The 15,673-nt window shown below is 46.9% G+C and overlaps 1 protein-coding gene across 4 annotated transcripts in view; it reads right to left on the bottom strand.

Annotated features, from left to right (window-relative positions):
• Positions 1-238: 238 nt before the first annotated feature.
• The window catches only part of Majin (membrane anchored junction protein), a 39,886-nt gene continuing 24,451 nt past the window's right edge, over positions 239-15,673 (bottom strand). For 2 of the 4 annotated variants that reach the window (NM_001165919.2, NM_001377074.1), the window contains 8 exons: positions 12,790-12,865; positions 12,216-12,341; positions 11,441-11,472; positions 11,073-11,170; positions 9,260-9,323; positions 2,724-2,796; positions 1,713-1,821; positions 239-948 (listed from right to left, as the gene is read on the bottom strand). In NM_001165919.2, coding sequence (NP_001159391.1) covers positions 903-948; positions 1,713-1,821; positions 2,724-2,796; positions 9,260-9,323; positions 11,073-11,170; positions 11,441-11,472; positions 12,216-12,341; positions 12,790-12,865 — 624 coding nt within the window. In that variant the 3' untranslated portion in view covers positions 239-902. The remainder of the gene's footprint in view (positions 949-1,712; positions 1,822-2,723; positions 2,797-9,259; positions 9,324-11,072; positions 11,171-11,440; positions 11,473-12,215; positions 12,342-12,789; positions 12,866-15,673) is intronic. The other 2 variants (XM_011248644.2, NM_001377075.1) reach the window with 2 other exon arrangements.

The raw sequence follows: 15,673 nt of genomic DNA, 5'->3' as shown, positions 1-15,673 counted from the left end.
CTTACACTAGCCCTTATTCCCTGATCCCTGATAAAGGACTCTAAGAGCTGCGGGCAGGTATACAGCTCATGTGGTTCACCAAGCAACAACACGAGACTGGAGGTGGGGGAGGCCCACGAACTCTTCTCTGTTCTCTCTTATGCTCTAGCTCGCCAAGCTCCATCAATGACCCGCCATGAGCAGTCATTGGCATTAGAGTCCCAAGTATTAGAGACAAAAGGCTTAAACCTCAGGGCAGTAGAATTCTTTATAGCGTTTTATTTACTTATTTATTTTGAAGTTTTTAATAAAAGTACATTTTATTCTGTGTGGGGCACATGCCATGGTGCACATACATGGAGGCTGAACTCAGGCTGTCAGGTCTGGCTGCAGATGCTTTATCAAGCCGCCTTTCTGGCCCTTCTTAGTATTGTTTTGTCTTGCTCTTCCGATTACGAGGGTGCAGGGCGTGCGGGGCGTAAGTTTCTGCAGAGGCCAGAAAGCGCCAGGCCATCCTGATAGAGCTGGAGTTGCAGGTTGCTTGCCATGGGTACTGAGAACCAAACTCAGGCCCTCTGCACTATCAGTGTGCACTCAACTACCATCTCTCTAGCCTCGTTCTTACTGGTTTGGATAGGAAACACCAAAGGCAAACAAGAGGATAAACTCATGTGAGGACCCGGCCTGGTGCCCTTGTCCCCGTGACCGGGGTCAGGAGAAAAGGATGGCACGTGGGAGTGCACCGGGAGCAGAGGCACAGACTGAAGCCAGCCTGGGCTGTATACAATAACACTTGTCTCAAAATAAATGCAAGACAAAAGAAAACAAAAGCAAGAGAGGTGTGGTAGCTCCGGGGAGTTACTGCAGGAGGACATCTCTTCTATGCTGACCCCTGCCCCACGCGTGCTGTGGTCCTGGAAGGCTCACTGACCGCTCTTCTTGAAGAAGTACCGGAACGGGAAGAGAGCACTGCAGGATGCAAGCAGAGGGGCCTGAGAGTGAGGCGGTCGCTCCCTTCCCCCTGGTTCCCATTAATGCTTCGTTAGCCAGGGCATTTTGCTCTGGGGAACCACTGAATGGAAACCCAAGTCCAAAACAGCATTTGAGAAGGCACCTAAATTAGATTATCCCCGGAAGAGGGAAATAAAGGAGAAAGAATTGCAACAGGATGGCTGAGCTTAGGTAGACAAAGATTTGCTCAGTGCCCTTTGCAGAAAGGATTCTGAACACACACCGAGGTTTGGACGGGAGAGTGAACGCATTCTGGACCCCAAATCATCTGAATGACCCAGGAAAGACAGACGGCTCTGTTCAACCAACATTTGTGAAACAGGCCTTATGTGGGCATCTCAGGGTGGAAAGAACTGCATAAACGACGAAAGAGCAGAGCAGCCCAAGCTCACAACCCACCAGGGCTACAAAGTGAGACCCTGTCTTAAAAGAAGGAAACCTGGTATGGTGGCCCATGCCTTTAATCCCAGCACTCGGGAGGCAGAGGCAGGAGGATCTCTGTGATAACACAAAGAGACCTCATCTCAAACACAAAACAAAACAGAACAAAAGTACAGTCTTTTGACTCAGGGCCTTGCCCTCAATTCCATTTCCGATATCTATCTTTGATACGACTGAGAAGCTACAGTGAAGAACCCCCTTCTCTAGTCTCCCCCTCCAAGACTCAATGAAGCAACGGACCCAGACATTGCTTTGCAGCTTGATGGCGACAACTGTCTTACCTTAGAAACCCCAAGAAGCCTCTGGCTCCTGGCTCTTTCGGGGGTGGTGGACTGCTATGTTGCAGTGGAGGGACAACCAACCCTTGCAGGCCATGCCCCAACGCAGCATCTGTAAGGAAAACACTCAGGCAGGGGAGTGGCGCTGGCTCACGGACTCCTTGATCTAAGAGGAGACCACAGGGCGGGCTCACACACCAAAAATTATTTAGTACCAGGTGAATGTTTGCTCTGACTTTTCCAATTTCATCTCTGCTCAGCAAAGTTCTATTCTGACCTTGGCATATTTTCAAAGTCAGGCTTGAGATATTTATACAGCTCAAGTCTCAGCCATCCACCAGAGCTGACATGTTTCCACAGGAAACCACAACTTGTCCAACAATTCACAGGGGCACGTCCTGCATCTGGATAACTGCATCCCACTCCGTGTCCTTACTCGGGGTAACAGATCAGAATGCTGGAAGGTTATTCCTCTACGGGCATCCCTAGACCAGGCAGAGCATCTGTCTATACCTTGAGTTTATTTATTTGTTTTCGAGACAAAATTTTATGCAGCCCAGGCCAGCCTCTAACTTGGTTTTTAGTAAACCACTGGAGTTCTAGGACTGCAGGTGTGTACCTTGGCTGTTTTGGGGAAGTGCTAGGGGTTGTCCCTGGACTTTGTGCAAGTAAATTCAGTATTTTACCAACTGAGCTCCAGCTCCAGCCTCTGCCCCTTCGATCTCAGTGCTGATGCCCCAGGTACAGGTAAAGAGAAAGTGCTTCCCAGAGATAGTTCCTCAGCTGCACAGAAGGGGCCATACCCCTTCCAGCTTTCCTTTGAAACCTTCCACTTTATTAGGAAATGTTTTGGAATTTCTGGGCTACTGAGTTCAATGTCAGAAGCAGGGGGTGGCTGGACATGGTGGCTCCTGCCTGTAATTTCAGAGTGCAGGAGGTTAAGGCAGGAGGAGGTTCAAGAAGCAAGAACTTGTCTCAAAGAACAAAAACAAGCAAGAATCTCCCCAAACTTACCCTGTTCCTTGACAGCAATGGCATTAGAAGCTGGGGTGTCCTGATATTCCTGCTGGGCTTCTTCGTCCGTGCTCTGTTAAAAAAAACAAAACACTCAGGAGGCAGAGGCAGGTGGATTTCTGAGTTGGAGGCCAGCCTGGTCTACAAAGTGAGCTCCAGGACAGCCAGGGCTACACAGAGAAACCCTGTCTTGAAAAACAAAACCAAACAAACAAAAACCAAACCAAAACAACAACAAAAAACAAAATAAAACAAACAGAAAAGACCAAGGATAAAATCAATTTCTTCTCTTCTCTTCTCTTCTCTTCTCTTCTCTTCTCTTCTCTTCTCTTCTCTTCTCTTCTCTTCTCTTCTCTCCTCCCTTTCTCTCTCTCTCTCTCTCTCTCTCTCTCTCTCTCTCTCTCTCTCTCTCTCAATAGGGTTTCTTTGTGTAGTCCTGGCTGTCCTGAAACTCTCTGTAGACTAGGACGGCCTCAAACTCACAGAGATCCACCTGTCTCTGCCTCCCCAGTGCTGGGATTAAAAGCATAGCGCCCCTCCCCCAAGTCTGCCTGTCTGTCTTTTTTTCTTTTTTGTTTTTAAGGATAAAATCTTAAGACTTCATCCTGTATGGCCTGTGATCAGGGTGCTACTGGCTTCTGATTGACCAAGCAAGTCCTATACTTCCTTCTATTCTTGGTCACTCCAGCTTCCTAACGTAGACCCTCTAAAACCATATGAAGCAGGAGCTCGGAACAAGCCCACCTGGGTTTTCCTCTATCCCTATTGCTAAGTGCCTTCTGGTGCTGAAACTAGACGACCCAGATGTCATTTTGGTACAGTCCATGCAGCACGACTGTACCACAAGCCAATGTGGTGAGGCTGCCCCCATGAGTCTGTAGTGCTATGGTTGCAAAGTAGGTGACAGTTGTTAAGGAAGAACTTCACAGGGACAGTGACATTTGGGTAGAGCCTTGACAGATGAATGAGATTTTGTCATAATTAGGGTGAGAAGCTGGTCAGGGAGAGCAGGGCTTCCTGGGCAGGGACCTGCTGAAAAGGGCACAGTACCATTACTGAGTAAATACAATGGCTAGAATGTATCAGAATGGCTAGAGCCAGGCAGTTGGTGCATGCCTTTAATCCCAGCACTTGGGAGGCAGAGGCAGAGGCAGGCAGATTTCTGAGTTTGAGGCCAGCCTGGTCTACAGAATGAGTTCCAGGACAACCAGGGCTACACAGAGAAACCCTGCCTCAAAAAACAAAACAAAACAAAACAAACAAACAAAAAGAATGGCTAGAGCCAGGCATGGTGGAAACATGATAGAGGAAAAGCATGTATGATACCATGCAATCTTCTATCTCTCCATGTGCCATTCTTTGTAGAAATTCCTTTGTACCTTGAAGAGGATAGCATACAACCTGGTTCCAGGTCCACATTTCCAGTAAATGCTCTGTTGGTCAGAAACAAGCGTACATTTTCTTTGGACTCTCTAACAGTTGGCCTGTCCTCACCCAGTACAGCCTGAGGGCCTGACTGCACAGCAGCATGGGTGCTCTTCAGTGTGCTTCTGGTGAAGAGTTTGTATAAGGGACTGGGGAGACAGAGTTGCACTAGGTCCCTAGGAAGTCAGCACTGGCCCTTATTCCAAGCATACATTTCAAGTTATAACGGTAGACCTTTCTGAGTATCTTCACAAACTCTTCCCATTGGTATCTATGGCATGCCCAGGGTCCTGTTCCTACAGATGAGAGAGAGCTACAGGAGGAAGAAAGCCTTTCTTACCCTCCTAGACAGCAAGGGCCTAGCTCTAATTTTTTGAAAGGGTAATTCTTTTTTGTTTTTGTTTTTTTGTTTGTTTGTTTGTTTTTTTGAGACAGGGTTTCTTTTTTTTTTTCCTTTTTTTGTTTTTGTTTTGTTTTGTTTTGTTTTGTTGTTTTTGAGACAGGGTTTCTCTGTATAGCCCCGGCTGTCCTGGAACTCACTTTGTAGACCAGGTTAGCCTGGAACTCAGAAATCCGCCTGCCTCTGCCTCCCGAGTGCGGGATTAAAGGCGTGCGCCACCACGCCCGGCTGAAAGGGTAATTCTTAGAGACTTAATGAAACTCTGATTCTGGACTTACATCTCGCTGCAGGGAACACTGAAGAGTCCAGCATTTATGAGGGCTGGGTATAAGTGGTCAGATGGCAAAGGCCATCCCAGAAACAAGGCAACTCCTCTCACAAAAAAGGGTAGCTTAGTGTACAGGCACAAACTACAGAGAGGAGAGACAGCTGAGGAAGACTGTGCTGCCACTGAGGAGGGCCATCAGGCTGTCACACCTTGAAAGCCACTGACAGTTCAGAATCAGACCTGCTTAAAAGTGGAGCAGAGGTGAGAATACACTGAGTAGTCTGGTCCACATCGGGTCATTTATCTGTTCTCTACTATCTTTGTGACCCTTTCGTAGTCTGGCTCTTTAGGTCTGGGATCCGAAAGAACAAAAAAGAAAAGGGTCTCCCTTCCTATTCTTCCCCAAACAGAGCTCAGGAGACAGGTACTGCATTCTTCTCACACGTTCCCTGCTAAAGCTTTTCAATGTGTTCAGACATGCACGGTCCTCCCTGGCTGTATGTGCTCCTATAACCCAAACTTTCTTCAAAGGGGTGGGAGGATGCCAAGCACGGAGCCATAGGAACAGATTCAATTCTTCCAGCTCAAGTGGCTTGCACTGAGAGTCACTGTGGTTACATTAATTTAGGAGAAATCCTTTGCAGGAACAGGGTCTGTGATGGAGGCTGTCTCTGGGCGTCGAGTGAAAATCAATAAACATGCTCCTTTGCTCAGCTTTCCTCAGCCCAGAGCTGAGATGAAAAGGTAATTGTGTTGAGTAAGAAGCTGCGGGTACTGTTCTTGCAGGAGATGATGTGTCAAACTAAGAATAGGAAGGTACGGAGGGTAGTGCGAGGGGAATGCTCCTTTGTAGCAATTATCTTGCTTGTAGAGCACTTTGTTCTCCAGAGCTTCATGTACCCCTCTTGTACTTTCTCAGTTCTCTTCTTGACTTCCAGAGGCTGAGAGTGTAGAGGAAACAGCTCCTGGCTCAAAAATACTCGGTGTGCTGTGGGGCTGACACAAAACTCCATCTTCTAACCCTGTTCTCAGAGGCAGAAGTCTATATTCCCAAGGGCACAGTCAAGTGCTTGATAAACTCCTGGAAATAAGCAGTCAGGTTTTACATGTGTGTTGGGTGTCCAGGCACACAACATGCCTTAACCATGTGACAAAAGATTAGAAGTGAGGTTGTTTTAGCACTTTACTCCAGAAGGTTTTAGGTCATTCCCGAGATCCTGGTGGACTTAAGGCCGATCACTGTCTAGTCCCTGCTAATCTGTCCAATAACAATTCCCAGCACTGAGTTCCTGATGCATTGGCCTCCAGGCATAAAAAGTGTTGAATTCTTCTCTCTTGGCCTGGGCTCTTCAAGGGCCTCAGCTTTCCCAGGGGACTTTCCCCTCATGACCTCTTTATGTTTTCTAGGTAGCCTGTGCTTCCTGGAGGCACACAGCTATCTGATTGCCTGGCCTGACATTCCTGGGGGCTTTAGAGGCTCGACAGCCTGAGTACTTGGCACATACTAAACACAAATGCATACGGTACTTCTTTGCTTCTTCACTGACTATGTTGTGGGTCCTGGGAAGTCCAAGGTGGGAGCTGTTAGTACCTGGAACTTAGGATCAGAACTACTTTGGAGACACAAAGAAAAAAATTTAAAAATATCTATAAGGCACATATAATAGTTACAAGATATTTAAAAGGGGGAGGAAATAATGTTTGCCACTTTCTTTTGGTGGGGGGAGATGGGGCTGAGACAGAGTTTCTCTATGTAGCTCTGCCCACTGAGTGCTGGGATTAAAGTCATGCACCACCATTGCCTGGCTAAAATGTGTCACTTTGAAGACAACTATCAGCACTTAAAATGGAGATGTGGCCAGTATGTGAACATTTAAATGAAGAAACAAACCATCAAATAAATCAAGTAAAGTCACATCGCTGTGACAGCCTGGCCCTGTTTTGGAGGCTTTGTTAGTTTTCTCTCTCTCTCTCTCTCTCTCTTTTTTTATAACTTAAAGAATTTATTTTACTTTGAATTACATGTGTGTGTGTGTGTGTGTGTGTGTGTGTGTGTGTGTGTGTGTGTGGAGTGTGTGTGCATGTGTGTGAGCAGTACCCACAGGAGACAGAGGTCTCTGTGGGCAGGGAAGCTCTCTGGAGCTGGTGTTACTGGCAGCTGTGAGCTGCCTGCCCTTAATGTTCAGAACTGCTGGAGAGCAGTAATGATCTTAACCACTGACCCATCTCTTCAACCTTTTAGCTACTTTTTAAATTTCAGGCAATAGGGGCAGAGTCTATGTAGCTCTGTCGGGCCTTGAACTGACAGTGATCTGCCTGCCTCTGCCTCCCAAGTGTTAGAATTAAGGGCACAGGCAATCATGCCCGGGATTAACTACATATTTATGTGGATGTCGGAATGTGAGGTGCATGAGGGTAAAGTGGAAATGTCTGGTTTCTTTGGAGACTCAGTTAGGTTATAATGATGCTCTGCTGAAGCAGACACCTGAAAGGACACCTGATATTTAGAAAGGGCGTAAATCTGACCCCACAGACAGCGGGAGCTCAAGCACTGCTCACTCTGCTTCGCCCCTAGTCTTCACTGACGACATGCATGCCTTGATTCGCCTGACACTGCATTGCTGAGCTTTGCCTGTGGTGACTTCATAGAGAGAAACTTATCAAAGAACTTCTCCTGAGGTTCCTGCAGCTTCTTGCCACTTCCATGGACTTGGGCCGATTGGCCAGTCTCGACGTTTCTTCTGGACTGAACTGCCCTTGCAGATTCATGTGTGGTGTCTGCTGAGTGGACTGGACTGAAGCTGCTGATTAGTGTTTGGTGTTTGCTAGTGGACTGGACTGAGAACAACAAAGATTGGAATCACCCTAAAGAACTATTTCTAAACAAGTGCACTTCCTTTCCCTATATCCTAATAACCTTTCTTTCCCACTACCTCTGGTGGGTGCTGGGCTAGAGGGAAGGTTGAACCCTTATTAAAGTAGGCTACAAAAAATTGCCTACATGAGGGTGTGCTTCTGTCATGGCATATGCATAGAAGTCTGAATCTCTCAGGTTGGTCAGATCTTTTTTTCCACATTGTGGGTGCTGGGGATGGAAGCCACGTCATCAGGCTTGGCAGTAGGTTCCTTTGACAAATGAGCCATCTCACTCGTGTGTGTGTATGTGTGTGTGTGTGTGTGTGTGTGTGTGTGTGTGTGTGTGTCTGTGTGTGTGTGTGCACGCAGGTGCTCACAGAGTCCAGAATAGGGTATTGGACCCTCTGGAGCTGGAGTTACAGGCAGTTGTGTGCTGCCCAACATGGATACTGGAAACTGAACTCAGGTCTTCTGCAAGAGCAGCGAATGCTCCTAACTGCTGAGCCATCTCTCAACCCTCTGTTTATTTTAGAGACAAGGTCTTACTGTGAGGCCCTGGCTGGCCTTGGGACTCTATAGAGCACAGGCTGACCATAAATCAGAAAGCTCAGATCCTGCCTCTGACTCCTAAATGCCGAGATAAAAGCATGTGCCACCATGGTGACCAGCTTCCTGAATTCTTCTACAAAGTAATTTAAAAATATACCTTTCAGCATTCTATCCGTGTAAATACTACACTGGATCACTTCCTTCCCCCCCCCCCCCCCCCGCTTTTTGGACCCACAACATAGAGTTACCTGCATGTGTATGTGTGTAGGGTTATTCACTAGGCCATGGCAGCTTACCAGTGGCTACACCCTGGCACAAAATGACTTCTCTTCCCCAAGCAGTTCATGATCTGCCAGCACCTTAGTTAGGGGTTGAGCTTGAGTGCCCTTCCCCTTCCATGAAGGGGTGATAACTGCCTAGATCTTGTCTGGGTTTAACTTGGCTCAGCTTGGCTGCTGTGAGGTTATGAATACACTGACCGTTGGGTCCTGAAGACATCACTTCACAGCCCCACCCCCACCCCCAGTCTCACTCCACAGCCCTGCTGACCTGAAACCTACAGTGTAGTTAGGCAGGCCTCACACTCTAGCCATCTTGCTGCCATGGCCAGAGTGCTAGAGTTACAGGTGTGCACCTCCACTCCCCACCTACGTCTAGTGTTGATACATGGCCCCCTCACCTGCTAAAACCAGACATGCCCAGATCAAACGCCAATGTAGATTAAGGCAAAAACTTTTCTACAGTGAAGATTCTACTTCGGATCTCACACCCATTCAATTCAGACCTATTTTTAAATTATAAAACACGAGCAGTTAAGTTGAAAAGACTGTCAACATGAAAAGATCCACGCGTGTGTTCATTATCCAACTACTTTGGGGACAGTGACAAGTGCAGAATAGTTGAATGTCATTCTGCAGAGAATGAAACCCAAGAATGAGTTCAGTGTGCAGCAAGGACCAAGCAGAGCGGGTAACAGGAGCCCAGCCTGTAACAGAGAAGGGGCCCTCAGAGCCTCAAAGCTCCCATCTTGATGCTTACCCTCTTGCTCTCCTTCAGAGGCTTCTTGTTGCTGGAAGCTTCACTAGAAGTCTCCATCTTGGCCCTGAAGGGGAGGAGGAAAGCCCAGAGAATGCCACTGCTGTGGCAGCATCACCACTTTCAAGCAAATGGAGCCCAAATGAGTATCTCAGCCAATTGGCTATTTGTATACGACTCCTGGCTGGCAGGGTAAATTGTGTGGCAAGGTTTTCTTTGGTTGCTTTAATTCACAATAGAATTTCAATTGGAGACATTTAAAGGTATGTTTGAGACACAGTAAATGTGATGGAAAGAGGTATCGGACTATGAAATGTTCAGTTGTACATCAAAACCCAGGGGAGATTATAGGGCCTCATCTCTGTAGGAAAATCAGTTAAATAAAATAAAACCAAGTTTTACACCTCAAATGTGATCACATTTCACATGGCTTGGCATGAACTCCCTACCTGTCACTGTATGTCCATCCAAAAAGCAGAGTCAGCCCCTTTGTATCCTACCTTCACTGACATGAAAGCGTCTTGTGCTGGGAAGCAAACCACACCTTGGATTATTCCAGGTGGCCTCCCAGGGACGGCAAGAATGACTAGATTGTCTTCGTGACTAATTTTCCTACTGACAGAGGATCAAAAAAAAACACAAGTCGCCTCTGCAGCAGCAACTTTGGCATGTTGAAATGTGCTCACATTCCCTCTAACAATTCATGCACACTACATTTGTTTTTAAGACAAGGTTTGTTTTTTTTTTTGTTTTGTTTTTTTTTGTTTTTTTTTTTTTTGTTTTTCGAGACAGGGTTTCTCTGTGTAGCCCTGGCTGTCCTGGAACTCACTTTGTAGACCAGGCTGGCCTCGAACTCAGAAATCCGCCTGCCTCTGCCTCCCAAGTGCTGGGATTAAAGGCGCATGCCACCACGCCTGGCTTCCCTGACTGGCCTCTTACAGTGAGTGATTCTACACTTCTGCCTCCTGAATGCTGAGATTGCGAGTATACCATCACACAGACAGTATTTTGTACACATTTACATTTTAGCCAATTGTTCATGGGATAAAACAAATTCTATTTTATTCATTTTCATTTTTCAACATCCTTTGCATGTATTATATCATGTATGTACAGGTATGCAAGTATCGGGGTATGAATGCACACATGTGCACATCCGTGTGAAGGGCAAAGTTCAACCTCTAGTGCTGTCTCTCAAAGTACTGTCCACTTTTTTATTTGAGACAGGGTCTTTTACTGGCCTGGAGCTTGCTAAGTAGGCTAAGCTGGCTATCCAGTGAGCCCAATGAGTCCACTTGCCTGCATCTCTCCAGCACTGCAGCTATAAGCCCTTGCCACCATGCCTGGCAGCCCCAGGCTCTGGGACCAGGCTCAGGCCCTCAGACTTGCATGGCAAGCACTTTACCAACACAGCTATGTCTTCCGCCTCCTGTTTCTGTGTAACAGTCTGAGAGTTGCTATGTTTTGTGATTTCTATTGCAGAGTACCACACATGCTCACTGACCATGTGGAGTTCGGGGCTACAGAGCTGACGGTGCTCTCTAGCCTTTGTACTTTCCTTTTCTGATGCCAGGGCCTCACACCCGTTAGGTGAGCACGCGTCAAGCTACACTGCAGTCCAGCCTCTAACTCGAGGAACAGAACAACCTTACTTTGCTGAGAGACTGTTCAAATGCAATAGAAAATATCGACTTCCTTCCTTCCCTCGGCTTGGCCTTAGGGTGGGCAAGGTACTGAAGACTCCTCCAAATCAAGCAGTGCTCAAGGGCAGAATCAACAAACAGCAATAGGTGGCAAAGCTCTCTCCACCACTGACCTGTGTGGCCCCTGCCTGCTAGGGGAGCTGGGCTCCTCCATGAGTTTCCGTTTCCATTTCCTCATTGTGGCTTCTTCTGCTTCCGTCTCAGCTAGGACCTGCAGAGAGGAAACCAGACTCCTGGCACCCCTCTTCTGCTAGAGTGGCTCACAGTTTAGAGGGTCCAGCCCAGAGGACTGCCTGCCAAAGACCACTCACAACATCTCCACTTCTGCCAGAGACATGGCCCCTGAAATCTAGATGAAGGGAGACGCGTGGTCTCATATTTAGTCAGTGGGACCTGAGGGACAAAGGCAGAAGAGACAAGAGCAGCACTGCTGAGGTGAGAGAGACAATTCTCATTTCTGTATAGAAAAAGCAAAACTTACCAACTCAAGAGGAATATCATCTGCTGGTTTCCCTGTAATGGGAAGTTCAAACATCATAATGGAGCAAGACTGTTTTACCTGCGTTTCTGGACTTTATTTATTTCTGAGAGCTGGCTTGAGATAAGCCTTCTGCCCGAGCCCTTTCCTTTTTTGCCTGGTACAACTTTCCTGAACAACCAGTGACTGAGCTTCTGCCTTACCCTGCTCCAAAACAACTGCTACCCCTGTGCTGCAGTGGAGTTGACTCGGTTTCCTACCTGACAAACTGGTGCCCTCTGCTCTCCATCTCTTTCCCTTGAGGCGGTATCTCTCTCACTAAACCAGGACCTCAGCATTTCATCTCAGCCAGCACTGAGCCACCCCTGAGCTCCTAGAATCTGCCCATCTCTGCCAACTGCACACCCACCACCCGCCTCCCCAGCCAAAGGTCAGAGTTCCAGGTACATGTATGTGGCCATAGGCAACAGGGATTCAAACTCAGGCTCTGTGCCCATCTCACAAACAAAAACGAAGTTAAATGTTTACATGGGTATCTGGCACTGAGCAATTACTCTCCAGATACACTATGTATTCTCACAAATTAGTTGTCTCTTCATCATTAACAATGGAGGAGATACGGGCAGATTAAATAACATAGCATGGTGCCTAATCCACAGGGTACTGGACTAAGCTTGAAGGAAATGCTCCAGGGCTCTGTCCTGTGTGGTTAGAGTCCAGTTGGGAAGACAGCTACATAGTCCTGCCCGTCAACTCCCTCTTTCTCATCATTACTCACCGGAAGGCAAGTCTTCAGCAAACCATTTCATCTCTATATACAAAGTAAAAACAAACGGGTAGGGCGTCAGGATGCTTTCCCCATGTTTAAACTTCAGGTGGGAAACTCTCTCCCACTTGCTTTTATCTGAGGATGGTGCTAAGGTACTGAGGAAGGAGATGAGTGTGCGTCCCGGTCACTATGTGAAGGCTGAGAGACCAGCTCTCCTTCTCTGCCTACCATCCAAACAGCCTTGGTCTCACTGCTTCCATCTGAATCTATAGTGTCATGGAGAGCTAGGAAAATTCAGGTGTGGTGTTGCATACACTCAGGAGACTGAGGCAGGAAGATTACTGTGGACTTCATGCTACCCTTGGCAACATATCAAGATGGACAGCCATGGCTACCTAGTGAGACCCAGCCATGGCTAGCTATCTCACAAGCATGGTGTTTTATATAGGGTTATACTTGTAACCTAGCATGTGGAAGGTGGATGTAGGACCAGCCTGGGCCACAGGAGACAGGAACTAACTTAAACCTCAAACTCCACTTTTCTGAGAGAGGGGTGGGGAAAGGACCAGGAAAGAAAGGATACAGGGAAATACAATGAAGTGTTCTGTAACAAAGGGTTGCAGGCTGTCCATGTTTGCCAAGACTGCACGGATAGAATCCTGAAAGAGATTTAAAATTATTTTAATACTGTTAAAGCTCATCCATCTTTCTTTCTTTCCTTCCTTCCTTCCTTCTAAAGATTTATTTATTTATTTTTCAAGACAGGGTTTCTCTGTGTAGCCCTGGCTGTCCTGTCACTTTGTAGACCAGGTTGGCCTCGAACTCAGAAATCTGCCTGCCTCTGCCTCCCAAGTGCTAGGATCAAAGGCGTGTGCCACCACACCTGGCCCTAAAGATTTATTTATTTAATGTATGTGAGTTCACTGTCGCTGTCTTCAGACACACCAGAAGAGGGCATCAGGTCACATTATAGATGGTTTTGAGGCACCATGTGGTTGCTGGGAATTGAACTTAGGACCTCTGGAAGAGCAGTCAGTGCTCTTAACCTCTGACCCATCTCTCCAGCCCCAAACACCTATATTTTGTTAGTTATTGCTTGTTGTTGTTGTTGTTGTTTTGAGTCAGGGTCTCACTGCATCGCCCTGGCTGGCCTGCAACTCACTATGTAGACAAGGCGGGCCTCCAGCTCACAGAGATCCACCACTATGGACATCAGCCACTGTATCCATATGTATATAATTTTTTCAATTAAAAAAGGTTGAAAGGGGCTGGAGGGATCACTAAAAAGAGAGATCACTGTCTCAAAAACAAAGAGACAAAGAAACAAAAATAGGTGGGGCTGGAGAGATGACTCAGTGGTTAAGAGCAATGACTAATCTTTCACAGGATCCAGTTTCAATTCCCAGCACCCACATGGTGGCTCACAACCACCTGTAACTCTAGTGGAGGACCCAACACCGCTTCTGGCCTCCATAGGCCCAGGTGTGCATAGTACACAGACACACACAGGCAAAAACACCCTGACATATAAAAACACAGGGATAAAATAAAATGAGTGTGTGCACACAGGCCCCTACACGTGGAGGTGGGGCACACACATGCTACAGAGGGCAGCCTTGGGAAGTTCTCGCATCATACCATGTGATGTCAGGCTTGACAGGCAGCACCTTTCCCTGCTGACCCACGCGGGAGCCTCACACACCTCAGTTCTGGTGAAACTGGACCACCGCTGGTTCCTGATCACTTCTGCTCCTCCACTTCAAGGATTTTTGCTGTTCCTTCTGCTTGAAATGCGTCCCTTCATCAGCACACGTCCAAATCCTACCTGCTCTACCTTGAAGGTACAGCCCTGCAGAGAGCTGTCCCTGCAGCAATGATTTGTTATCTCAAACTTCAGACACTTAGCCCAAGGCCTTGCACTGAATCCCACATCCAGGGTCCATTTTCCCTGCCGAGAGACGGTAAGGAAGGTGCGGGAAGCACTCGATCCACCTGCTTTATCAGAGCGTCTATTTAACAATTGTTTGCATACCGAGGAACGGAGCAGAGCACTACAGGCCCTTAACACCAGATATGAGTAAACGATAGTGACAATACTTATTGGCATATAGTTACTTTGCTTTTGCTCAAGTCAAAAAGTCTTGCTTTAACTGCTAATTAGTCCATAATTAATCTTGAGGAGTCTAAATAATTTGGCATTATAAAATGACTGCTTGGACTGCAGGCTGGCTCAGTGGAGAAAAGCCTGTTACTAGGTTTGAGAGTCTGAGTTTAATCTCTGAAACCCATATGGTAGGAGAGAACCAATTCTTACAAGTTGTCCTTTAATTTCCACATATGAGTTGTGGTGCATAAGCATGTGTGCGTGAGTGTACACACACACACACACACACACACACACACACAAATTAATTAATTGATGCATTTAAGGTTTTTTCTATGACCTTTTTTAGGGGGAGAAGTGGGTACTGTAATTGAACCCATGGGCTTGTGTGTCACGTATTCTCCCACTGAACTAAGTCCCTAGCCCAAGACCACTTATTTTCTATGGAAAACATTCTGAGTTTTGGTTCCAACTTTTGTAATTTTACTTTTGTAGGCTTCGTTTTCCTCAGGTTTGGTCCCTGGGAAACAGAAATTGTCATTTGATGTTATATCTGCTATACTAGCACCATGTATTGCTTACAATGGTAGCTAGTATCTACTATGATGGCATTTTTTGGTGTACACGTGTGTTCTGTGGGTATGTGTGTGTGTCCATATGAACCTGTGTGCACATATAAAGGGCCATAGATCAACACTGGATGTCTTCCCCCATCCCTCTACTTTAGTTCTGGAGACAGGGTTGCTCACTGAGGCTGAGCCCATGTTTGGTGAAGCTGGCCAGCCTATGAGCTCCAGGGATCCAATGTCTCTGCTGCCTTAGCACTGGGGTTTCAATGCTGAGCTCAGCTGCTATGGCTGCTTTGGATCTGAACTCAGGCACTCATGTTTTCGTAGGCACTTTTACAGCTTCTAGAACTGGTATTTTGGATAATTAGACTACACTACTTCTCAGTTCATATTTTCAAAACGAATAAAACAGAATGATTACTATGTTGTCCCTGAAAGTGATAAGGAATGAATGAGAACACGTAGGGATCCAGACATGGGTGTAGCTTCTCGTTGCTACTCTGTGGGTTCTCCTTCTTTTTCCTACTCTTTATTCCCCCCTGGTTTCACCTAGCATCACTAGGTAGGAGAGAAAGAAGGAGAGAGGGGAGAGAGGGAGAGTGACCCCTGAATCTAATTTCTTTCCCCTTGTGTCTTCTTGAGCACGACCATTAATAAAGCACAGCCACCCTCCCTAAAGGACCGACAACCATCAGCCCCACGGATGGGGCTCAGCATTAAACACCCTCTGAAGAGTTCCCAAAATACCAAACACCACACCATCTACAGCTAACAAAACCACACTTCTGATAGAG

The sequence above is a fragment of the Mus musculus genome, chromosome 19, assembly GCF_000001635.26.
Source record: "Mus musculus strain C57BL/6J chromosome 19, GRCm38.p6 C57BL/6J".
Classification (NCBI taxonomy): Eukaryota; Metazoa; Chordata; class Mammalia; order Rodentia; family Muridae; genus Mus; species Mus musculus.
Note: the sequence above shows the minus strand (reverse complement) of the source record. Positions and strands in the feature narration are given on the sequence as shown.